This window comes from Musa acuminata, chromosome BXJ2-1 (assembly GCF_036884655.1).
Source record: "Musa acuminata AAA Group cultivar baxijiao chromosome BXJ2-1, Cavendish_Baxijiao_AAA, whole genome shotgun sequence".
Taxonomy (NCBI): Eukaryota; Viridiplantae; Streptophyta; class Magnoliopsida; order Zingiberales; family Musaceae; genus Musa; species Musa acuminata.
Window position 1 is genome coordinate 28,600,531 of NC_088338.1, and position 24,019 is coordinate 28,624,549.

A 24,019-nucleotide genomic window follows, 5' to 3' on the forward strand; every position below is an offset into this window, starting at 1 on the left:
GAGAAAGAATTGCTAGTGTGCACATCTTAAAAGAGAAAGATTTGCTAGTCAAAGAGAAGTAACACTTGCCAAATTGCTAGCTTGCATGTTGTAAAATGATGTAAAATTTTGTTAGATTGCGCTTTGCAAATGAAGCAAAAAATTACATTTCTCAAAAGAGATGTAAAAATTTTGTGAACTTTCATATGTGTAAAATTTGTTAGCTTGAATGTTCCAAAATTATGTAAAACTTACTAAATTTACTAGCTTGCAAATTTCATGGAGAAAGAATTGTTAGAAACACAAAAATGCTAGCATGTTTCAAGTAGATACAAAAACTTACTATCTTGCATATATCAAAAGGTATAAAAATTTTACAAAAAACTTGCTAGCTTGCATGATGTAAAACTTGAAATTATACAATGATTTAAAATTTTATAACCAAAGCTTGTATAGTTGTACTTCTCCTTTTTGTTGATAACAAAAAGGGAGAAGTTATAATGATGATCAAATGATATATTGGTCTAATAAGCCAACTAGCCAATAACTTCATTTTGGTCCTTCAACCATAGACCAAAATGCTTAAACGGGAGTTAATATAGTATACTTATCAAGCCCATATAAGCCAATCATACTCATTGCCCACTTCCGATGTGGGACTAATGGGATGTTACACTGGGAGTTTGTTTAAACTCCGTCAACAATTGGTTATCATCATCAAAAAGGGGGAGATTGTTGAATCTCGAATTTTGATGATGAAACCAATTGATAGTGTTTATGATTTGATATGCGTTTTGAGTGACGCAAGAAGCTTCGATCAGGGAGAGACAATTAAGGCAAGAAAAATCATGTTGGTCCGGAATGAAACATGTTAGAAGATTGGACGTTGAGCCGAAAGATCGGTCGACGTATCGGTAGAAGGCTTCGGGCTATGGGTTCGAGCATCGGGCCAAAAGAGTAAAAATTACTCCAAGGAAATCGGAGTTACGGAGGTCAACTGGTCGATTGGGTAATAGGCCGCAAGAGAGGACGATGCGCCGAAGAATCAGACGAAGCCTCGATGAACCAATGACATGTCGGACAATATTTGATTTAAGCCTTGTAATAATTGTCTAGATTGAAGTAGATTTTAAGTATGCAGGATTAACTATAATAATAAGGCATAAAGTAAAATGAAGTCCCGGAGTCAAGAACGAGATTTCATTAGGAGTTCGAGAGTTAGTCGAAAGTCCGAACGTTCATCAGAAGTTCTATCGGAATTGACCGAGAAGTCCAGGAGCTTGCCAGAGAAGCTTATCGGAACTCGCCAAGAAGATCATCGTGAAGTCTAGGAGCTTACCGGGAGTCTACTGGAACATTACCGAGAGATCGTCAGAAGTTCGCTGGAAGATCGCCTGAAGCTCGCCGGAAAAACCTAGACTTACCGGACCAATTTAGCTTAGTGTATGCCTTAAATTTCATAGTTAGCACATAATTGGGTTAGAATTAGGTCAACTCAGTTAGGGGCCAATTGAACCCAAGTTTGGGCTATATTGGGCCAAGTGGAAGGCCCAAACAATGACCCAACAGGTGGAATCGTCGTGGCACAATCTTTGATACTATGTTAAGTGATGGTACCGTTGGTCTGGGTGGTGGTACTGCTCAGACTCAGTCTCCGAGATTATCAGGCGATGGTACCACCAGTCACAATCTCCCAAGCGGTGGTACCACTAGACTGGGCGGTGGTACCGCTTAGACTCAGTCTCCGAGACTGTTAGGCGGTGGTACCGCCAGTCATAATCTCCCAAGTGGTGGTACCACCAGACAAGGCAGTGGTACCGTCAGGACCCGGAAAACCCAAGATGAGACCTTTTTAGGCTCTAAGTTTGAATCAACTTGAGGCCTATAAATACCCCTCTCATCCCTAGTTAACACACACAACTGAAAGCAAAAAGAAAAGAAAACGCTATTGTAATCTTGTGTGAACTCTTATCAAACTCTAAGTGTTAGGCTTGTTTAAGAGAGGAGTGAAGAGGGGTTGTAAAGGTTCTCTTCTGAACCTGTCAAAAGGAGAATCGAGTTGTAATGGTAGTTAATCTTCACTCATTGAAGGAAGATATGCCGATGGTCTCGACAGAAGAGAAATCAATGGAGTGGATGTAGGTCACGACGACCGAACCATTATAAAATCTGGTTTTCATTTATGCTTTGCTATTTACATTTATTGCAAACTATCTTACTTGCTTAACTTTCATATTACACTCTTTCTTTTGCTTTCGAGTTAAGCTGAATGTATCGAAATCAGTTTTTATTCTAAGAAGATTTTTAAACCGACGTATTTTTATCCGCTGCACTAATTCACCCCCTCTCCTCTTAGTGCTGACTCATTCCTAACAGTATCCTCATCGCAGATGTCACGCGACAGTAGCAATTGGTTTGCTATTTAGTTGGTCAATAGTAGCCATCGGTGAGGAACATACAACCGCAATAATCATGATGAGGTGTGTGATCGAGGCAACACCTCAATTTGGACTTAAATTAGGTCAAAATTAATTTTGACTAAATGTTACCTTTTGATTGAATTTTGACTTTTTGACTAGATTTAGTTTCGTTTATATTTGGGCTTTAGATTTTGATAAATTTTTAGATTTTGATCGAGCTAAATTCTAGTTTGATAGATTTGGACTTTGGTCCATCCTAATTTTAACTGAACCTTATTTTGACCAACCCCCACTCAATGGTTTAATTGATTTGGTTGGCTGCGAGGCCTAATTTAGATGGTCATATTTAGGATTTTTCAATTCATTGTGGCTCTTAGCCAATTGAATAGGGTTGATTGATCTATTTGGGTCTTTTACATAATTTATAAAATATCATAACAGAAAAAATAAATTATGGATATTTTAGTTTTTTCATATGACATGAAAAATTATTTATAAAATTTAATTGGATTGACATTTGGTATTTCAAATTTAATTGCTTGTGGTATTTAAGTTTTCATTTATTATTTTAGAAAAATTATGTGGTTATTAAATACACGAGAGAAAAATTATACAATAATATTTATTTTCACATAAAAGAATAATTTTATTTTATCATGATTATTATCATCATATAAATTTTTGTGTTGATTAAAGTTTTTATATTTAATAATTATTATAATTATTTTTATTATTGAATCAATTTTTATATAATTAGATTAAAAAGTTTAGTAAATATTATTCATAATATATATCCCAAAGTTTTATCTGACTAATATTCGTCAAGTAGCATAAGATAATAGGTTTATGTGGTATAAATTATAATAATATTTTATTATTTATAAGATATTTTAAAATATAATTTATATTTTTGTAGTGATATGGTAGCCAACATAGTGGTCTGGATTGATAATTTATAAAATTATATTAATAAATTAATCTTAAATAAATTTTAATAATAATATTTATAATGATATACATAATTAAAAAATTTAGATAATTTAAATAAAAAATAATTTTGAATAATTTTATGAGAAAAAAATATTATTATTTTAGATCAATCCGACAGATTAATATAAAAGGTCGGTGGGGTTTGAATCAGGTTGACAGATTAATATAAAGGATCGAATTGATTAAAAAATATATTTTTAAAATTTAAATAAAATAGACCATGAAAAAAATATATAGGTAAAACCCATCATCCGAATTTTTTTGATAAAAGAGCCTTAATTTTTTTTGGGTACCGTTCTTCCGTACAAGTAAAGGAGCGGCATTAATGGGCAATCTTCGGGCCCATAGAATGGGCACCGTCTCATCAGACACCTTACTGTAAAATTGGTTAAGCCAGATATGATATAGATATTCTTCTGTAACGGTGAGACGTTCTTACTCGGAAGGTTCAAAATGCGTGTGACAAAGTTGGGCGAGTGATTGCGGCAGTCCAGAGGTCTCCATCATCACCTACCTGTTCTCATCACCTGCATCTCATGCCTTATCCCAAATTTATCTCTATTCCCTTCCATCATCCCTTTGCGAAACCCTTCCTCGCTTCACCCTTTTGCTAGGCTGGCTGTCGTGGGAAGGCTTGCCCTTGCGCTCTCTCCCACCTTATCTTCAACGCCTCCTCCTCAAGGTACTGTAACCCTCTTTACTCCTCTGAACGTTGTTTTGATGGTAGATGCTAATCGCCATTCTATACTCTCGATCTTTCTTGCTTTCCCCTTTTGGATGATGAATTCCGATGGAGGATACAAGTGGTTGACATTCCATGTTTGGGGATAAATCTGTGCCTGTATTATATCCCTCTTTAATTTTATAAGAAAAAACCACAAAACTGATGGTTAATCTATAACGTCATCATTATGATTTTGCTGTTATTAACATAGTAATTCCACACTGTTATGAAAGAAGAACAGATTTTTACTAATTTTGGACGAGAATCAAAATTCACTGAAAATTGTACAAGGACAACAACAACGTGGTAGCTAATACTCCAATGCTTATGAGAACCTCGGAGCTCAAATATAATGCTAACGGTGGTGCATGTTAGGTCTGCCTAGAGTCTTGCTCATAATCAAGAAGCACTTGCAATAGGAATTTTGAGGGATCTCTCCTGTATCTGAGTGTTAGATCAGATTACTCTGTTTACTTTGGAGTAGGAGGATCTGAAGCTTCTGTATTTGTTACTAAGATGCTCACGTTCGATAACTTGCAATGTTGATAAAAGATTAACAGTAAGAATTTCTGCAAATTTTCTACCTATTGAAACTGATCATGGTGTAGCCTGATTTATTAGGGATATAGTTGTCTATGGATATGCATCTGTAATTTCCTTACACTCAATTGGATGTCATACTTAGTGCTATATCTCTTTCATTTTCTTGTTTGTCTTATTTTAACATGTTATGCTGTAAATTTGGATAGTGCATTGACATCTCTGAGTTTATCATGAGTGGATGTTGTTCAAACAGATGATATGTGCTCTCTCTTTCTCTCTCTGAGACTAGTTTATGGTTCATCCTTGGTGCTCTAATATATTTTGTTATATAACCAGCAAACTGAAGGTTATGCGCCCATGTAAGCCATCATTGTTTTTTCCTTCAATTGCTCGGGTGCTTGATTGGAGAGGCTGAAAACACTGCATTTTTTATGTAAATTTTATGTGATTGTTCTATTATGACTTTGACCTTGGAAGGTGCAGGAGTCTATACAGTCTGACTCAAACAAGTGTTCAGTTTTCCAAGTTCATAGTGATCTGAAGTGCTAGGAAAATGTCAAGAGCAAATACACATTGGTGTTATGTTTGCAGTCGAGCAGTTCAGCCACTCGGAAGGGACATGACCTGCCCCAACTGTAATGGAGGCTTTGTGCAAGAACTGAATGAGCTAGACGACAGACTGAACCCATTTGATTATTTTGTAGTGGACTCTAATGATCGCCGCAACAATCAGTTTGGAATTATCGATGCCTTCTCTGCATTGATAAGGCAAAGAATGGGAGGAAGCAGCAGGGAGTTTGATGTCCATGGTAGACCCAGTGTTCCCATGGGAAATGGGACAAGATTTGGACTCGAGCCTTGGCTGCTGTTTCGTGGCCAGCTTCCTTCGCATACATCTAACGGAGAGACTGAACTTCTATTTAATGGTGGCACTGGAGTTGGGATGAGTCGTGCTAACTTGGGGCACTACTTTTTTGGTTCTGGATTTGAAGACTTCATCGAACAGCTTAGCAGGAATAACCACCATGGCCCACCACCTGCTTCGCAATCAGCAATTGATGCCATGCCCATCGTGAAGATCAACCAGAGGCATCTTCGAGGTGATTCACACTGTCCAGTTTGCAAAGACAAATTTGAGTTGGGATCTGAAGCACGTGAAATGCCATGTAAGCATTTATATCACTCAGACTGCATCATCCCTTGGTTAGTCCAACACAATTCTTGCCCAGTTTGTCGCCACAGGCTGCCATCCCAAGCCTCCGGTCATGGAAATCATGTACGTAGTAGAAACCAGTATTTTGGTGATGGTTCAAGCATCAACAGTTATACTACTAGGGAAAATGGTGGAGAAAGCCAAGCCAGGAGAAATCTCTTCTCCTTTCTTGGGCCATATGGCACTGCAATCACCACTAACTCTAACACAAATGGGACGGGTGGGAGTAGTTCTACTGCTGTTCAGGAAGATATCAATCAGATGCATTATTCTGGCTGGCCCTTCGACTATTAAGATCTTACTTTTAGTTATCATTTCACAAATTGTGTAAGACCTTGTCATATGCAGTCTCCGGAAGTTCATGAAACATATTCTGAATAACAAGAATATGTACGTTGTGGCTTACTATTTTGTGAATGTGAATGCTTCCATCATAATTTCCATTCTAACAAAGCAGAAACCAAGTAATATTAGGGCTTCTCTTCTGTTTCTTGGTGCTTGTAACTGTTGAGAAAAATGATTTTTCTCATTAGGATTTGATCCTTGGAGAGCCGTTTTCATTGAGGATAATCCCTTGTTTCTATTTGCTTCCACGTCTTCATTTCTTAGGATATTCCTTGTAACTACATATTTTTCCATGAATAAATCACACGAGTGAATGCCAGGTGGAGCTCTTGGGTGTATGGAGCTACACAATTATTATAGTGAATACATCATTAGGATTTTGGATCCACAACTCTTTTGTTGTATTAGTTTTAGATTTATGATTATATATTTTCATCTAGATGCACTTCGAGATAGTCAACTTTTGATTCTTACTGAAACTTAACTAATCTCATTTACATTGTTAAAATCTCAATGATTGATGGCAAACTAGGCACTGAAAATATTAGTATGAACGCCACATATATTAAGCTAGTTATTTTTCTATTTAGATTTGGAAATTTCTGGTTTATCTCTTGGTCGTATCGTGTAACTAATTTTCCTTATGTGGTTAATATTATGGTCAAATTTGTTTATCAATTTGACGTGATAAATGTTAGAAAAAAGGGATAGAGACAAATATTATAGAAGAAGTTAATTTGCATTAACATGTCCCTTTCCTATTTATACATATTATGAGGGAGGATTTCACTCAATAGAGTAGAGAGATTTTCTCATATAGTTAAAGAAATCTTATCTACTATCATGCCCCTACAAGATAGTGCTCCTATCAAGGACACAAATCTTGGATCGATGTAATGCAAAAGTTAACGAGCGAGAGGCTTCGTGAGTGAGTCGGCTAACTGATCAGCCGAATGAACATGAGAAACACGTAGTTGATGGCGGACAACTTGATCTTGCACAAAATGGAAGTCGATAGCAATATGTTTCATGCAGGAGTGGAACACCGGATTAGCGCATAGATAGGTAGCTCCGACATTATCACAATATATTGTAGGAGTGGAGTTGATGTTGAGTACCTTGAGCAGATTTGTGACTCAATTAAGTTCGATAGTGACAGTGGCGATGGCACGGTATTCAACTTTAGTTGTAGACCGTACGATTGTCTTTTGCTTCTTAGAACTCTAACTGATTGTATTAGCTCCAAGGAAGATAATATACCCCGATGTGGATGTTCTATCATCAAAGTCGCTTGCCCAATCGGGATTAATAAATGCATGAAGCTGAAGTGGAGAGTGTTTACGAAGGAAGAGACCATGATTGAGGGTCCCCTTAAGATATCGCAGGATTCGTTTGATCGCAGACTAGTGCATAGTAGACGATCTTTGCATAAACTGTGATAATTTGTTGACTACAAAGGAGATGTCTGGACGGGTGAGAACTAAGTACTGCAAGGAGCCAACGACTTGTCGGTATTGAGTCAGCTCCGTAGTAGGACTTCCATCAGACAATTTGAGAGAGTTATTAGTAGAGAGAGGAGTTGTAACCGTATTTGCGTCCTGCATGTTTATTTTTGATAATAAATCTTGAATATACTTTCTTTGTGAGAGAAAGAGACCGGAAGATGTGAATGTTGCTTCTACACCCAAAAAGTAGTTCAAGGGTCCTAGATCTTTAAGCGAGAACCGAGCTGCCAATTGTTTGATAAACGCTTGGATTTCTATGGGGTTGTTACCTGTGATAATGATGTCATCCACATATACCAAAATATATATTGTGGCACCATGATATTGTTGGAGAAATGACGAGGTATCAGATTTGGAGTTGAGAAAGCCAACTGAAGTCAGAAAAGAGTCAAGTTTTGTGTACCAAGCTCTTGGGGTCTGATGAAGTCCATAAATAGCTTTTTGCAGTTTGCAAATATACATTGGATACTGAGAATGAGTGAAACCAGGAGGTTGTTGCATAAAGACAGCTTCAGTTAGAGTTCTTTGTAAAAAGGCATTATTAACATCCAATTGTCGTAATTGCCAACCCTTAATGGTGGTCAGACTCAGGATAAGTCGGATTGTAGTTGGCTTAACAACGGGACTAAATGTCTCAGTGAAATCAACTCCAGGTCTTTGATGAAACCCTTTGGCGATAAGGCGTGCCTTATATCGGGCAATAGAGCCATCTGGGTTTCGCTTAATTCGAAAGACCCACTTACACCTGATGATATTTTGTGTATAATGAAAGGGTACTAGATCCCATGTTGAGTTATAGAGGAAGGCATTATATTCCTCACATATGACAGTACGCCAATGCGGAGATTTTTGGGCTTGAGTGAAGGTGGTAGGTTCAATTGTGGTGGACGAGGAATCCATGATAGCATGGAGGTTAAGGACTTGACGCGGTTTGGAAATACTACTCTTGGAGCGGGTGGTCATAGGATGGTTGGAGACTACGAGATCATGAGGTTGTGTTGGCGGAATAAGTGATTGGGAGGCTCTAACATAGGCCGGGTCAGGTGGAGGTACGTCAGTGTCACTTAACCGAGAAGGAGATAAAGATAATGGTTATGTTTCTGAACTATGTACCCCAACATTTGGAGAAGAAAGAGGTGGAGTAGGAATGGAGGGAATGGGCAATTGTTGAACTGGAGGAGTGATATAGTGTGGATCATAAGGGGAGGAATGGGAGGATGTCATGGGAGGCTCGTCCGGTTGGTTCGGAGGTATATTCTAGTGAGGAATGGTTAATGAAGTGGTCCGTATGGTAGAATAGGTACAGCTTTGGAAAGGAAAGACAGACTCAACAAAAATAACATGACATGATATAAGGACTTTGTGAGTGTGAAGATTATAGCAGCGGAAAGCATTATGTTTAAAAGAGTAACCTATAAAGACGTAAGGATTAGATCATGATGTTAACTTATGAGAGGCATAGGGACGTAACCATGGATAACGGAGATAATTGAAAACTCTGAGTTTACGAAGGTTTGGGGGTTTGTGAAATAGTGTGTCAAAGGAGGACTGGTAATATAGGACTGACATAGGCATTCTATTAATAAGGTAGACGGTAGTTTGAAAGGTTGTTATCCTGAAGGTGGAAGGCACGGAGGCCTGATGTAGAAGAGTGAGCCCAGTTTCTACTATATGCCGATGTTTGCGTTTGGTAGAGCCAACAAGTTGAGGAAATTGTTTCTACTATTCACCGCCACCATCAGAGTAAACTGTTTGATTGTAGAGTGAAAGTGGTTTTCGACCAACTTTCGAAAGGTGGGAAAGATGGTGGATACGTCAGATTTATGGTGAAGAGGATATAACCATGTGTAGTTAGTGAAATGATCTACAAAGATAACATAAAATCTGAATTTATTAAAAGATAGGATTGGAGCAGGGTCTCAAACATCTGTATAAATAATTTCAAATGGTTTTAGATGAGGAAATGAAAGATGAGCCAAAGGGTTGTCGATGACATTTATTACTAAGGCATGCATCACAATGCATTATAGAACTATGTGATTTAAAGATAGGAAGAGAGTAATAAGAAAGTAATTTCTACTGAATAAGGGACGAGTGATGACTAAGACGACGTTGCCGCACATCAACTACAACCGCAACGGAAGAATGAACAGTGGGTTGGGTTATTTGTGGAGCTAACGGCCATTCGTAAATGTTGCCTCTCTTTGGGCCTTGGACCAAGGATGCCCCCGTGCTTAAGTCCTTAACAAGAAAGGAATCAGGAAAGAATTTAATTAAAGTATTGTTATGTTTGCAAAATTAAAAAACAAAAATAAGGTTGCGTTTAATATGAGGGGCGCATAAAACATCATCGAGTATAAATGTGGTATTATTAGAAGTAAGCATTGTGGAACCAATATGAGTTATAGGAAGTCCTTTACTGTCACCAATGATGATATCTTCATCGCCGCCATAGGTGTTGTGAAGAGACAAATTCTGAAGATCAGCGGTGATGTGATGGGAGGCGCTAGAGTCGACAATCCAGTTGGGTTGGCTAGTCATCGGAGTGGCACTAAGAGGGGGGGTGAATTAATGCAGCGAAAAACTTTCATGATTTCAAAAGACTTATTTCGATTAAAACTGATTCCGATAAAAATGGTTTCGATCCAATTCGTTTCGGAGAGAATTTGAACTTGAAAGCTTTCATAAAATTAAAGCCGATCTCAGAAGGTGGTTACTTAAAAGCGTATGTGGGTGTAGTAAAAGCATAGTAAGGAGGAGAGGCAGTTTGCTGTAAAAATAAATTGCTCAAAGTAAATACAAACCGAGTTTTAGAGTGGTTCGGTCAATGTGACCTATATCCACTTTCGGATTCCTCCTCCGACGAGGTCACTGGCGTCCACTATAGGCCTTCCTTCAATAGGTGAAGACCGAACATCTCTTTCCTGCACTTTCTCCTTTTCTCGGGTTTAGGAGATGAACTCTTACAAGTCTCGCTCCTCTTTCTTAGATGGTTACAAGGCTAAGAGATGAAGGAGGAGAATTCTAACTTTTACAACACTTTAAGACTCAAGAACTCAAGATTATGCCAATAGGTTTCGTGTCCTTTCATACAAAAAAGTGTGGGGTTTTTATATGGCTTCAAATTTGGAGCAAAAAAGTATCACATATCTGGAATCCGAGGTACTGACGGTACTACCATCGTTATTGGGTGGTACTACCACTGCTGATTTGACTCTGGGTGGTACCACCGTCGAACAGGGGTGGTACCACCGCCCAGTCTGGATGGTATCACTGCCCAGAAAACCAGGGGCACTGCCTTCTAAACGGTGCCACCGCCGACCATATTTTCAGAGGCTGAATTGAGTGCTCAATTCAACCTAATTCAGTCCTGTCAAGGGCCCAATTGGCCCATAATTAAGTTAGTGGGATTACCTCCCAATCCTAACTTAATTTACTCTCTAACTACGATAATTAAGACATAATTTACAGCGCTTCTTGTTCTGGTGCGTCAATTGCTCTTCCGGCAAGCTTCTAGCGTACTTCCAGTGAACATTCGACGAACTCTCAGAAATGTTCCGACGGACTCCCGACAAGCTCCTAGACTTTACATGATCTTCTTGGTGAGTTCCGATGAGCCTCTATGGCAAGCTCCTAGACTTCTCGGTTGGTTCCCGCAGAACTTTCGACGAACGTCCGGACTTCCGTCGAACTCTCGAACTCCCAATGAGATCTCGATCTTGACTCCGGCACAACACCTGCTTTATGTCTTACTGCCATCGTAGTTAATCTTGCACACTTTTCTCAACATATAGATTAGATCAAACAAGTTATAATTGACTTCATCATCAAAATCCGAGATTCAACATAGACGACTCATCTTTGTTGGCTTGGTGGGGCAGGATGCTAAGACGGACGATTATTGGAGGTGCCAGGTTGCAAGAAGGTATGATTAGGAGGATAAGGGGGGTTTCGCATGGGATCCAAAGGATCAAGATGTGTATTGGCCAAACTTTGGAGATGTTCGGAGGGTACCGAGTGCCCTTCCTCTTGGACTTATGATTGACTTGAGTTGTGATAGTTGGTCCGAGCAGCCTATCCTCATGCTTCAAATATATTTTATAATCAATCAACTTGTTATAGAGGTCTTCAAAGGATACTGGCATGTCGCGTGCCCGAATTGCAGTTGCTAACTCATTGTAATCGTTTCTGAGACCATTAAGAGTATAAATGATGATCTCTTCGTCACATAGGGTATGACCTATCAAAGTCAAATCATCGATGATAACTTTGATATTTAATAGATAATCAGTGATAGTACTTCCCTCTTGTTTGGTCACTATCAGCTTGGATAGCATACTGAGCTTGTGAGTACGTGAATAATTCGCCAAGGTTGTTTATAGTTTAGACCATGCTTCGACAACAGTCCTACAAGAAGATATTAGTGAAGCTCCTACAAGAAGATATTAGTGAAGTGACGGATCCAGCAACTAATGCTTGAATAGCTTGGAGGATGAGATGATCTTGACGTTGCTATAGTTTGTGAGCAGGATTTAGTACTAGACTGGGTTCACCGGGGATGTTAACCATGACTGGCGGATAGCTGAAGGAGCCGTCAACGTAGCCTAGCAATTCATATCCAAATAAGAGATTAGAAAATTAAGCCTACTAAGATGCATAGTTGCTACTCTTTGATAACTTAAAATGGATCAATATGGCAACATTGTTGGGGATAAGTCCTGTAGGAGAAGTACTATGAGTTCTTGCAGACATAGTAACTGGAATATCAGAAGAAGATAATGAAGATATCCCATACTTTATTTTTTTGTGCTGAAGAGCAACGAAGAGAATTGGAGGGTTTGGAGAGGAATGGAATTTGAGGAAATAAGAGAGAAGGCTCGTGAGAAGAGCAAGAGTAGATCGCTGTGGCGGCTGCTGCTATTGCAATTGCAGCTAGTGCGAAAGTTGCAGTAGATGAGGAAGCTACAGCGATGCTGCGGCTGCAGCTATGGCTGCGGCTGCTGTTGCTGTTGCTGTTGCTGCGGTTGCGGCTGTGGCTGTGGCTGCTGTTGCGGCTGTGGCTGTTGTTGTTGGTGCGGAAGTTGGAGGAAGCTGTAGTAGATGAGGAAGCTAAAACGATGCTACGGTTGGACTACGGCTGCGACTACTGTTGTTACGGTTGCAGCTGCCGTGGCTGCTGCGGAAGCTGCAGCAGACTAGGAAGCTATAGTGATGCTGCGGCTGTGGCTGCTGCAGCAGCTGCTATATAGGAGGCGCTGTGGCTGCAGCAGCGGGCGGAGTTAGCAGCTGGCCAAGACTCGCAGCTCACTCAGCGATGCCAGGTCGAGCCCTAGCGAGGTTGTTGGCAGCGAGGTCAAGGATTTGGGGATAGAGCTGGTGGTTCCTGGATGCGGTGCGGTGCGACACAACAGAGTCGCGGGCGATAGAGATCTGTCGGCCAGTTGATGATGGTGAGGCAGAGCAACCGCTGCCACAGTAGGAGTACTAATAGGTGAGATCGACTGACGGAGTCGGAGAGGCGGGAGAGGAAGCCCGCAAGCGTCGCCCTTTCCAACCGGACAAGAAGGAGGAGGTTTGGAATCACTGGTCTTCTATCCATAGGGAGCAGTCCTTCTAAAGATGTTCTTCCTAGTATACTTGGGTGGAAGGAGATCTTCCCGATGGTGAAGAATTCTCGCAGCGGTTCAGGTTGTGCTGCTGGCCGGGAAGCGGCCGCCGAGTTGCGTCAAGGCAGAGAGGTTATCGTCGGCTGCTGCTGGCCGAGGGAGCTACGGTTCTTGCTTTTCTTGTGAGAGAAGCAGACACCGCAATTGGAAGGGAGGATGGGGAGGAACTGTAGTGGAGGAAGGAAGTCAACACCAATCCTTCCGGCTTCCACACCGACACACCAAAACTCTACCGAAGCGGAGAAAACTCTGATACCGTGTTAGAAAAAAAGTTGATAAACATTACAAAAGAAGCTAATTTGTATTAGTCCTTCTCCTATTTATACAGATTAAGAAGGAGAATTTCTCTAACAGATTAGAGGATTTTCCTGAACAAAATAGAGATATTTTTTCATATAATTAAAAAAATCTTATCTGCTATCAATAAATTGATTCAATCTTATTAGTATTATTATTATTATTGTGTTGGTATTTATAAGAGGGAAAGAAAAGAGATATGTTTTGTGAATCACAACTTAGTTGAATAAAATTGTTTCTTGGTATCCAAAATTTTCGTATCCTATTTTATTTTGTTCTTGCAAAAACTATACTTGAATATATCTAACAAGATCTATCTAATATTATTAAGTTGGTGGTCGTTACCGGCAAAAAGAGTCTTAGAGATGAGAGGTCGTTACTGGCAAAAGGAGTTTCGAGTGTTTAGTCTTAATTTTAGATGAGAGCAAACCTCATTTTAGATGAAAGTATTCTGTTGATATGACATGATTAAAGTGATATTTTAGCTGCGCCCTTCACCCTCATCATATTCTCTTTTGTATTTTTTTTTCTATCTTTTTCTCTGAAATCATGTATTATATTTTTAAAAAAGAAACCATGTATTATTTAAAAAAAAGAAAAATAATTTCATTAAATATCAAACTGTTCTGAAAACAAAATTATAGACAGTAGCTGGCTATCAAAACCGCCTTAAATTACATGGTTAGTCATCCTATCTCAATTAGTTATCATATGTGTCAAATTGTTAATATCTTGGTGTATATATTGAAAGTTGACGATTCTCTTAGCCAACTTTACAATATCTTGGTGTAGGTTTCAGAGGTGCCTCTACAGGGCACCTCTGGTAAGGTATCTTGGTGTAGGTTTCTTAGCCAACTTTACCATTGGACCTTCTACAGGGCTTCCAGCTCTTAGCTTGGTTTGGGATTTACACCTTGAAGCTGGCAGCCCGCCACAAGAAACCATGTATTATTCCTTTTCATACTCAATTAGCGATTACGTGTATGTCTTTAATCTCTTCACCAGTTATCAGTACACGATCCTTGTATTTATCACATAACATTATTCCAAACTAAACACATGCTCAATGTTAATTTTAACCAATCACATCCCTCCAACTTCCGCTTGGGAACCTTTTCAGAATTAATTATCGGATGCACTTTGTTCCTGCAGTTCTCAGATGAATCATTTAATTGGTTTACGCATCTTCCTTGTGTCCTTTTTGCAAGTTGTTCAAACTTGCTTATGTACAATTGGCATATATTTGTGGTTACGTTATTTGTCTTACACCATCAAGAATATGAGGTCGCCATTGTTCTATCCCTCGGATATACTTCCATTATCCAGATGAACGGATAAGTCAATGCATGAACTGGAATTTTACCGAACAGAGGCCGAGCGCAGCACTTGTATATAAGCAACTCGGAGAAGCATCGATCTTTCAGCTTGGAACTTTCTCTAAATGGATTGCCTTCTGCTTAGCTTCCCCTTCTCACCTCAAACCATCATCAGCTCCAGGTAGGCCTCTCTCTGTTCACCACGCCCAAGTCTTGTTGTTTCTTTCCATCTGGTATTTACCAATTTGGAGTTCGTCACAGCTGCCACCCCACCTTCATCGGTATCCACAATCTGAGCTATGGACTAATCAAGAAGGGCTGGTCGAGGTTAGGATGTCGCTCCATCGGTGGAAGCGGAACAGAAGGCGCAGAATGGCTGGATGGAGGTTCTCCGAAAGGAAATGACAATGGATCCGTCGTTGGAGGATTGGATGGATCAAGAAGTGCGTTTAGCACTCTGAACGCGGAGATAACTCAGGAAACAGTAGATTTCTTTGTCAGCGATGCGGAGGGCGATCCCGACCAACCTTCGAAAGGCTTCTGCTCCATTGATCAGGCTATCAATGCTTTGCGAGAAGGAAAGGTTAGGATCACACATATCATATATATGTTGTATGTATGATCTGTTCCATTGGCTATCGTCTCCTGCTATTCTGACGAACATTAGCCCATAGTTTATGCTAATCAGTATTGGACAGTTTTCATGTTTATTGCAAGATAGAGTTTTGATCTCAGATTGACCACCAATATATACCAAGTTCAAGAACAGAGGACATACAGTTAACCCAAACATTATTCTCTAGTTTGTGATTGCTGTAGATGACGACGATGACGATGGCGAGAACGAAGGAGATCTCATCATGGCAGCAACTCTAGCTAACACCAAGGCAATTGCTTTTATGATGAAGCATGGCTCCGGAATAGTATCTGTCGGAATGAAGGAAGAGGACCTGGAGCGACTCATGATTCCTATGATGTCTCCCATCACCGAGATCAAGGACCTGTCTGCTGCAGCAGCCACAATAACAGTGGTAAGCTCTGAGTAGAAACTAAACTAATGCTGATAGCATTTGACACCCTGCATTTGGAATGGTCTTAGGACGCCAGGACAACATCTAGTGGTGTGTCAGCTGCTGATAGAGCAGAAACAATTCTTGCTCTTGCTTCTCCTGATTCCAAGCCAGGAGACTTCAGAAGGCCTGGTCATGTGTTTCCTCTCAAGTATAGAAATGGTGGTGTTCTGAAGAGAGCAGGACATACCGAGGCATCAGTGGATCTGGTGACTTTTGCCGGATTGCGGCCTGCATCGATTCTCTCCACCATCATTGATCCAGAGGATGGTTCCATGGCAGGTCTGCCTACGTTACGCATGCTGGCCAAGGAGTACGACTTACCAGTAATCTCAATCAGTGATTTGATCAGGTATTCCTCCATTGAAGCTATACTAAGCCTGTCTTGTTAGAACTGATCTTAACTCCTACAAGTCTCAGGTATAGAAGAAAGCGAGAGAAACTGGTGGAAAAGATTGCTGTCTCCCGGTTGCCTACTAAATGGGGGCTTTTCCAGGCTTACTGTTACCAGTCCAAATTAGATGGAACCGAGCACATTGCTGTTGTGAAGGTACGGAGCATTCCAAACTCCATCATTGCTATCGCTTGCTCAATCTGCACCGAGTAATCTTACGTTTGTTCCCAGGGTGATATCGGAGATGGACAAAATGTGCTTGTGAGAGTGCACTCCGAGTGCCTAACCGGAGACATTCTAGGATCTGCTCGCTGTGACTGTGGCAACCAGCTCGACCTCGCACTACGGGTAATAGAGCAGGTGGGAAGAGGAGTCATTGTCTATCTCCGCGGCCACGAAGGAAGAGGGATCGGTCTAGGACACAAGCTGCGAGCGTACAATCTGCAGGATCAAGGACACGACACGGTGGAGGCTAATCTGGAACTCGGGTTGGCTGTGGATGCTCGTGAATACGGAATAGGTGCTCAGGTGAAGCTTCTCCTCTTTGCTGTGTTCTCTCCTTACGTTTCTTAAGTATGTTTCTCTTGGACCGAGCAGATTCTGAGAGACATTGGTGTGCGCACAATGAGATTTATGACGAACAACCCTGCAAAGTTCATGGGACTCAAAGGTTACGGTCTGGCTGTTGTTGGCAGAGTCCCTGTGATGTCCCCTATAACCGAGGAAAACAAGAGATACTTGGAGACAAAGAGAACGAAGATGGGCCACATTTATGGCTCAGATCTCCCTGGAAGTTCACCTGAATTCTTGAGCTCAGAAGCTGATCAAGCCAACAAAGAAAATGGATCATAAGATCGATTCAATCTCCGATCTTTTGGGAGCAATAAACCATGGAAACAGAGGTGACATTTTCTTTTCTTCCGCCTGCATCTTACATATTACAAGCTGATCAAGTTCATCTCACAGAGTCTCTCTAGTGAATTCTTTAATTTTTCCTGTCTGGCTGACTGAAAACATACTTATCTGTGCATGAGTTAGTAAAGTTGTTATCAATGTAATTCCAACATCCTTAATTTGGAACTGCCTATCTAATTCAGACACCCAACCAAGAAAAAATCAATCAAAAACAAAATAATGAGTGAAATATTCTCCGCAGATTGATGTTTCATATAGCATTGCTGAATCTGTATAGACCTTGAGACAGAAAAGGAACGAGGAACCAAAATAAAGAATGTCAAATCTCCACACTACTTGGGCAAAATTTTTGCTGAATACCCACCACTATAGTCGAAAGCGCCGCTGCTTTCCTCGGTTCTTTGCGTGTGATCAGAATAAGGATGACGAGGAGCGCCGTGTGAGTTGCCAAAGTCTGTGGTGGACGAGGATGATGAGCTTGCTTGTGTGTTAAATCCATTACTCTGCAAAATCGTCTCGATCTCCTTCACCGCCTCGTTCATCGTCGGCCTGTTGGCAGCTGACTCTTCCACACATCTCATTGCTAACTCCACGAACCTCCGAAACCCTTTGAGATTTCCTGTGTTCCGCATCGCCGGATCCACCATCTCCTTGAGGCCATACCACTCTTCGTCGTAGTCGTTGATCGCCATCCTAACTTCGCGAACTATGTACTTGCCCTTCTCTATTGGTTGCCTTGCAGATATCAGCTCCAGCATGACTACACCAAAGCTGTACGCATCACTCTTCTCCGAGAGCTGTTGAGTCATGTAATACTCAGGATCCAGGTAACCCTGCAACGTTGAACACCATTATCTGAGAGTCGATTTGTTGGAAGAATGGGAAGTCGTTCAGAGATGGAAACGCACCAGTGTTCCCTTGACTTGGGTGGAAACGTGTCCTTTTTTACTGTCTGATACTAGTTTTGAGAGGCCAAAATCTGCAACCTTTGCATCGAGGCTTTCATCCAGAAGGATATTGGTGGACTTGACATCTCTGTGAATTATGGGGGGATTGGCCAATTCATGAAGATAAGCTAACCCTCTAGCTGAGCCCAGAGCAATTTTGAGTCTCTTCTTCCAGTCCAACTGTCTCCCACCTCTCCCTGCACATCATAACAACAACAAAAGCATGCATGTTAGAGATAGAAAGATTTATTGGTCAGGAAGGGTTCCTATGAGATGTGGCCACTGCACAGACCTATCAAGTTCTCCCTCAATGTTCCATTAGGGATGTATTCATACACCAGCATCTGTTCTCCTTGTTCAAAGCAAAAGCCTACGAGGTCAACTAGATTTTTGTGATGAACCCTAGAAAGCAGCTCAATCTCTGTCTTGAACTCCAGTGCTCCTTGCATGGATCCTTGCTGCGCTCTCTTGATTGCAACCATCTGCCCACTCGAAAGGATTCCTCTGTAGACCTGAAGATAGAGAATTCACAAAGTTCATCAACAAGCTAGATTTCTTTTCCTTTGCTTCAATGTGTTCTTCTTTCCACCTCCATTCTTCATTTCAGTAGGTCTGGAGTGAATCCTGGTAGATTACTACAAGCTGATGTACCTTTCCGTAACCTCCGGAGCCGATTTCATTAGCGTCTGAGAAATTGTTGGTGCACTTCTTGATCTCGTCGAAAGGAAACCATCTCGTTCCCTTGAGTTGAGGTGCGCTGCCATCATCTTTGCCACCGGATCCCCATGTAGCTGCAAAGTCCAGAAATCATCAGAGTTGGATTACGGGTTGTAGTGCATACCATCATCTTGTTCACGACAAGAAAAAAAAACTCAAATTCTTTTACTGTTTCTTGAAGGATAACGTATCTCGTGCAGGGAAACATACCAAAAGGTGTGCTTTGTATCGAAGCTCTATTAGCCTTTTTCTTTTGAAGTAAAGCATAGATCCCAACACAAACAAGTCCAATTACAAGAACAATGCAACCAGCAGCTATCCCAGCAATAACGCCTGTGCTTATGGTTGTCTTTCCACTAGTCCCACCTATGTTCATCAGGAAGTTTCGTCAGTTCAGTCATCTACAGGAAAGCCCGTTCAACTTTACCCTGAAACAAATGGATCCATACCTGAGAAGGTGTATGGGAGTGCCAGGAAATAATATGGTCCAAATATGGTAGGAGGTTTATAGGTTTGGTTGCTTAGATCAAACCCAATTCTTAGAACTTCTGATCTGTTGAAGTACATTCCATTCGACGGGAACAGAGCCAAGTTCAACTCAAGATAATTATCACTGTTGAAGTGGAGATCGGATATGTATACTGAACTTGGAGCGAGGCTCAAATTAGTCCACAGACTCTTCTCTAGTTGTTGGAACAATGTGGCATTCGTGAGATCTCGGAAGTACGGCGCTCTAAAGACCATCGACCCTTCATATGGATGGGCACAAGAACAACTCCGAGGGTCAAGCTTCTGGTCTTGGGGGCATGAAATAGAACCGCATGTGGCTAAACTGGTTGTATATGGCTTTTTCTGCTGTTGCTGGAGGAGGCAGTAGACTGCGGTGTTTACAGGTGAAGAATTGCACACCGGATTTCCATAAAGCCTGCCGTTTCCAAGCAGCAGAAGGAAGACGTAAGTCATGCAGATGAATCCATGAAGAAAGGTTGCATGACGAAATGAACTCACATCAGAGTGTTACTGTAACTGGATGCTGACACGATACCAGTGATGGAGTTGTTGGTGAAACTTACGAGCTGTAGTTGGGAGCCAACGATGCTGCTCATGTTCAGTGTACCATTGAATTGATTATTATCTAGTAACCTGTTAGATGTATAAGGTGATCAGATACATAATATAAAAGGTGGATGCAAGAATCATGCTCACTAGGACTAGTTAGAATACCCACACTTGTTGCAATTGAGGCAAGCTGAACAACCCCTCTGGAATTTGGCCTAAAAGACCCCCAGATTCAATGACTCTGGAAATGAACCAACATTGTTTTAGGTCAGTTGACTTGCTACTGAACAAGAGCACATCAGCAAATCAAGAACGTGCAAAGGAGACTCACAAGGCGGTGAGCGATTCTATTGTTGTAAACCACCCTGGAGCTTCTGAAGGACTGAAGGAGTTGTTGCTCAGATCCCTGCATTCCATTTCACCACATTGCCACACATCATGCTAGGAATAAGATGAGAAAGCTTCGTTGGTCAGAAGTGGAGCTAAGAAATGGTAATTTACACGTAATTGAGGTTGTTCATTCCTGTCAGATCCGGCAGCGATCCTGTTAGCTCATTGTTCGCCAAGTTCCTGTAAGAAAGCGAAACAGTGGTATCAGTTCTTCAGCAATCAGCTTTGGCTTCGAAGATATCTGCTTCACTTACAGTTCGTTGATGCTCGTGAGATTGTTGATATTGGATGGAACTAGACCTCCCAAATTGTTATTGTCGAGCCGACTGTCACAAGAAGAAACTTGAAGTTACAGGAAATGTCAACCCTCTAAAAGATAGATAAATCATCCAATTGAAATGTTACTTACAGAACCTCCAGCGATTTCACCAGTCCCAGCGAGGTTGGAATTGAACCAGTAAATTGATTCGAGTCGAAGAGTCTGACAGATAACATGATTTCAATCATATGAAGGAGATATGAAGGGAAGTGCAGAAACTGTGTAAACCTACTCACATGTGTATTAGCGTCATCTGGGAGCTGAATAGTTGTTCTGGAATTTCTCCTGATAACTGGTTCTTGTTGAAATGGCTGCAATCATGAAGAAAGTAACTTGTATGACATATAGCAAGAAGTGTGATTGATGACTCTCTTTTGGTTCGCTTAAAGCGAGTTTCTTACAAGTGCTTCGTGCCGACAAGAAGGTCCAGACCCGGAGTGGAGTTCGTTGATATAGGGAGAGATCCAGTCAACTGGTTGTCTGCTAGGTCTAGCCAATACAGGTTAGATAGGAGACCCAACGAAGCAGGAATCCGACCGCTAAACTTGTTCGAATTCAGAGCCCTGGAAATTTCGATCGACTCTCTGTTTATGATCTGAAGAACAATGATGGAACTTTGCACTACCAATCAACAAAAGCGCTTACAAGAAGGAGAGCAGCTTCAGATTGCCTAATTCCTGTGGGATGCTGCCACTGAAGCTACAGCCAGCCAAGATGCTGATGATAAGAAGAACATAAAACTTTCAGCCAATTGGATGAACGAGTCAATAGAAACTTAGCTTCCTGCAAGTATGCAATCCAGAGTTGTACTCACAAAGTGGTAAGCTGCTTCAGATTTCCGATACTTGCAGAGAGTGGACCGCTGAGACCTCCGTTGTATGACAAGTCCCTGCACATAATTTTCGTCAGATTAGACTGTGTTGAATTTTGAGTTAGGTCTTAAAGTCACAGAGATGAATGGCATCCAAAGAATAGAAATATTCCGAGTGCTGAAGGAGAAGACAGCTTACAGAGACTGCAATTGGGTGAGCTGGCCTACGTCGCCGTTTAATGTACCTTTGATGCCCATCGTCGACAGTCTCCTGCAAAGAGCATCAAAGTTGAGCAGATCGAAAAGAAATAAAGACCGAGGAGAGATTTGTGGCAGACTCACAGCGCGGTCACCCTGGTGCTGTCGCAAGAAACTCCTTCCCATGGCGTGCCACAGGGATCATCCGACTGCCCCCAGGTTGGTGGAGCATTTTCCCATTGATTCAGCATAGATCGCAGAACAGCAGCTGCACATTAAGACAATCAATAATTCTTACCATCAAGGAGAACCTTTAGTTCTTGTCCATGTCCAACAATAACCAGAAAGCCATTTCAGATCATACGACAGCAGACGCTGCAGCAGGTTAAGAACTCACCATCATTAGGATCTGTGTCGCCGGAACCAAGATGAAGGAGACCTGTAAGTATCACCAACAACGTCGAGAGCCCAATTTCCATATCAGAAGGCCAGCAGAGTCAACCCAGAACTTGGAGTCGAAGGTTGAAGAATCAATCACGAAGATGGAAGTTTGCAATGGCAAGTAGCCTGCCGAGATCTTGGAGTTGTCTTGAACGCCAAACTATTTTGTGATCCATTTAAGTCTCTTAACATCATGCAAGAAGCTCTTGTTGGTAATACATTCTCAATAAATATTGGAATTGGACTTCTGACCATCTCTTTGGTCATCGTAGTAGCTAAGAACAATTCATGTTCTTTGAATTGCTCAAGAGGAGTTGCTATATATTATTGTGAGGTCAGTGGTGGAGTTGTTGTAGAGGGCCCTGACAAGCTATTCTTCCGTGTCACCTCTTTGATCCATTCATAACTCCACCCAACCACTCTTGTTATGTTTATTGCTCTTAAAGTTGTTTACTCTACTGAGAAAAAAAGAATGTGAAGAGTTCGGAGTCGAGCTTATCGTCTTCTGCATTGATGAGGGAAAATGTCAATGATGAGCAACCGGCTCTTTGAATGGTCAAAAGATAAAGAGTTGACAAACCATTAGATGGCTCTTTCCTGGTTTCTCTTCTCCCGGATGGGATCTGATGTTTCAAAAGAAAACTCATGTGCGTGAAATTTCTTTAATATAAGGAATATAATTTGATGAAAAGTATTGTTTTATTAGAATAAAAAATCAAATAAAAATCACTTTAGACCACAAAGATTCAATCATTCTTAGGGAATAAATGTTTCAATTGTGGTAGATAGATCTATAACAAAATGAACTAGTAGCTGCATACAGGTGTACAATACTTAATGCTCATTCGTGCTCACTGGGTCATCTTTATCATCACAAGAAAACATGTAAACTTGACTAAATCTTTGTATGTGGTGGGCAATATAGAATTCCAAGTCTCGACCTCGTGCCATCTTTTTGGAGGTTCACACGCGACGCAAAATCACATCTGACTTCTGCTGGAACTGTGAAGGGAGGAATGATGAACTCGAAAAGAACAAATCATAGTTGAAGGAAACTTCTGTTTTGCTACATAAAATAGGAACAGGTCTTCGTTACTGATGGTGTTCATGTTAAACAAGGTATCAGAAATAAGATACACTATTTTAGACTTGTTATTCAGACTGCAAGAGTTGAAAACTGCATTCATTTAGGCCAAAAACTGAAGCAATTGCCCTTGCTCGTTTGGAGGATTCAATCAATCAATACTTGCGATGAGACGTGTTATATATCTAAAGACTCCTGAAATCATTTGAATTAGAAATAGCGAGTAAGAAGGAAAATTTCAGGTCCTCCCATCAGCACAAGTCAGATGTGATTTTGCATGTGATTTTGTGTCCCACGTGAACATTCAAAAAGATGAACGAGGTGTTGGAAAAAATTATTATAGCGAAATAATGTTTGTTTTTTTATCAAAATGGGTTTCTCATCAAAATATCAACTTATTACTAAGAAATAAATATTACCCAAAGTAGTAAAAATAATAAAACAATAAATCAATCATAAAATGAGATACCAAATTTGTATGTGGAAGACCCAATGCGAAAAAAATCATGGGACTGTAGTCCACTTCAAACCTCTACTATCACGAATAATGATAATAGTTTTACAATAAATCTTCTTTAGAATAATTAAAGGATCTTAGTAACATCAAAAATATAGATTTTGATTCAATAATAATATATCATCATTTTATAAAAAGAAAAGTTTAGGTCTCACCAAG

The 24,019-nt window shown here is 40.6% G+C and overlaps 3 protein-coding genes across 6 annotated transcripts; 2 read left to right on the top strand and 1 right to left on the bottom strand.

The window, feature by feature from the left end:
* The first annotated feature begins 3,845 nt into the window (after positions 1 to 3,845).
* LOC135599084 (probable E3 ubiquitin-protein ligase RHC1A) lies at positions 3,846 to 6,274 on the top strand. 2 transcript variants are annotated; one of them, XM_065093813.1, is made up of 2 exons: positions 3,846 to 4,071; positions 5,134 to 6,274. In XM_065093813.1, exon 2 carries the CDS (start codon positions 5,210 to 5,212, stop codon positions 6,161 to 6,163), a length of 954 nt encoding a protein of 317 aa, XP_064949885.1. In that variant the 5' UTR covers positions 3,846 to 4,071; positions 5,134 to 5,209; the 3' UTR covers positions 6,164 to 6,274. The 2 variants fall into 2 exon arrangements, with proteins under 2 accessions (XP_064949885.1, XP_064949884.1); XM_065093812.1 differs by having other exon boundaries at positions 3,847 to 4,071; positions 5,140 to 6,274.
* An 8,732-nt stretch (positions 6,275 to 15,006) lies between these two features.
* On the top strand, positions 15,007 to 17,542 carry LOC135599086 (probable monofunctional riboflavin biosynthesis protein RIBA 3, chloroplastic). Of its 3 annotated transcripts, none has more exons than XM_065093817.1 (7): positions 15,007 to 15,179; positions 15,260 to 15,581; positions 15,802 to 16,029; positions 16,098 to 16,420; positions 16,489 to 16,618; positions 16,694 to 16,990; positions 17,158 to 17,451. In XM_065093817.1, exons 1-7 carry the CDS (start codon positions 15,124 to 15,126, stop codon positions 17,263 to 17,265), a joined length of 1,464 nt encoding a protein of 487 aa, XP_064949889.1. In that variant the 5' UTR covers positions 15,007 to 15,123; the 3' UTR covers positions 17,266 to 17,451. The 3 variants fall into 3 exon arrangements, with proteins under 3 accessions (XP_064949889.1, XP_064949888.1, XP_064949887.1); XM_065093816.1 differs by having other exon boundaries at positions 16,694 to 16,982; positions 17,060 to 17,451; XM_065093815.1 differs by having other exon boundaries at positions 15,008 to 15,179; positions 17,060 to 17,542.
* A 43-nt stretch (positions 17,543 to 17,585) lies between these two features.
* Positions 17,586 to 22,522, bottom strand: LOC135599085 (leucine-rich repeat receptor protein kinase HPCA1-like). The gene is made up of 19 exons (XM_065093814.1): positions 22,216 to 22,522; positions 21,963 to 22,086; positions 21,820 to 21,891; positions 21,624 to 21,698; positions 21,455 to 21,526; positions 21,211 to 21,372; positions 21,046 to 21,120; positions 20,900 to 20,971; positions 20,745 to 20,816; positions 20,602 to 20,670; positions 20,432 to 20,506; positions 20,270 to 20,341; positions 20,050 to 20,184; positions 19,491 to 19,966; positions 19,252 to 19,407; positions 18,976 to 19,115; positions 18,617 to 18,836; positions 18,286 to 18,521; positions 17,586 to 18,210 (listed from the first exon to the last, which is right to left on the bottom strand). The coding sequence occupies exons 1-19, from the start codon at positions 22,295 to 22,297 to the stop codon at positions 17,710 to 17,712; spliced, it is 2,886 nt and encodes a 961-aa protein (XP_064949886.1). The 5' UTR covers positions 22,298 to 22,522; the 3' UTR covers positions 17,586 to 17,709.
* Between the last annotated feature and the right edge of the window lie 1,497 nt (positions 22,523 to 24,019).

Excerpts from the sequence above, each read along its gene's own strand:
- LOC135599085 (XM_065093814.1), bottom strand. The coding sequence starts at position 22,297 with ATGGAAATTGGGCTCTCGACGTTGTTGGTGATACTTACAGGTCTCCTT. Across the intron at positions 22,087-22,215 it reads CGACACAGATCCTAATGATG|CTGCTGTTCTGCGATCTATG; the intron begins GTGAGTTCTTAA and ends CTTAATGTGCAG. Across the intron at positions 21,373-21,454 it reads CTGAAGCTGCTCTCCTTCTT|GGCTCTGAATTCGAACAAGT; the intron begins GTAAGCGCTTTT and ends CGAAATTTCCAG.
- LOC135599086 (XM_065093815.1), top strand. The coding sequence starts at position 15,124 with ATGGATTGCCTTCTGCTTAGCTTCCCCTTCTCACCTCAAACCATCATC. Across the intron at positions 16,030-16,097 it reads CAGCAGCCACAATAACAGTG|GACGCCAGGACAACATCTAG; the intron begins GTAAGCTCTGAG and ends GAATGGTCTTAG. Across the intron at positions 16,619-16,693 it reads AGCACATTGCTGTTGTGAAG|GGTGATATCGGAGATGGACA; the intron begins GTACGGAGCATT and ends GTTTGTTCCCAG.
- LOC135599084 (XM_065093813.1), top strand. The coding sequence starts at position 5,210 with ATGTCAAGAGCAAATACACATTGGTGTTATGTTTGCAGTCGAGCAGTT.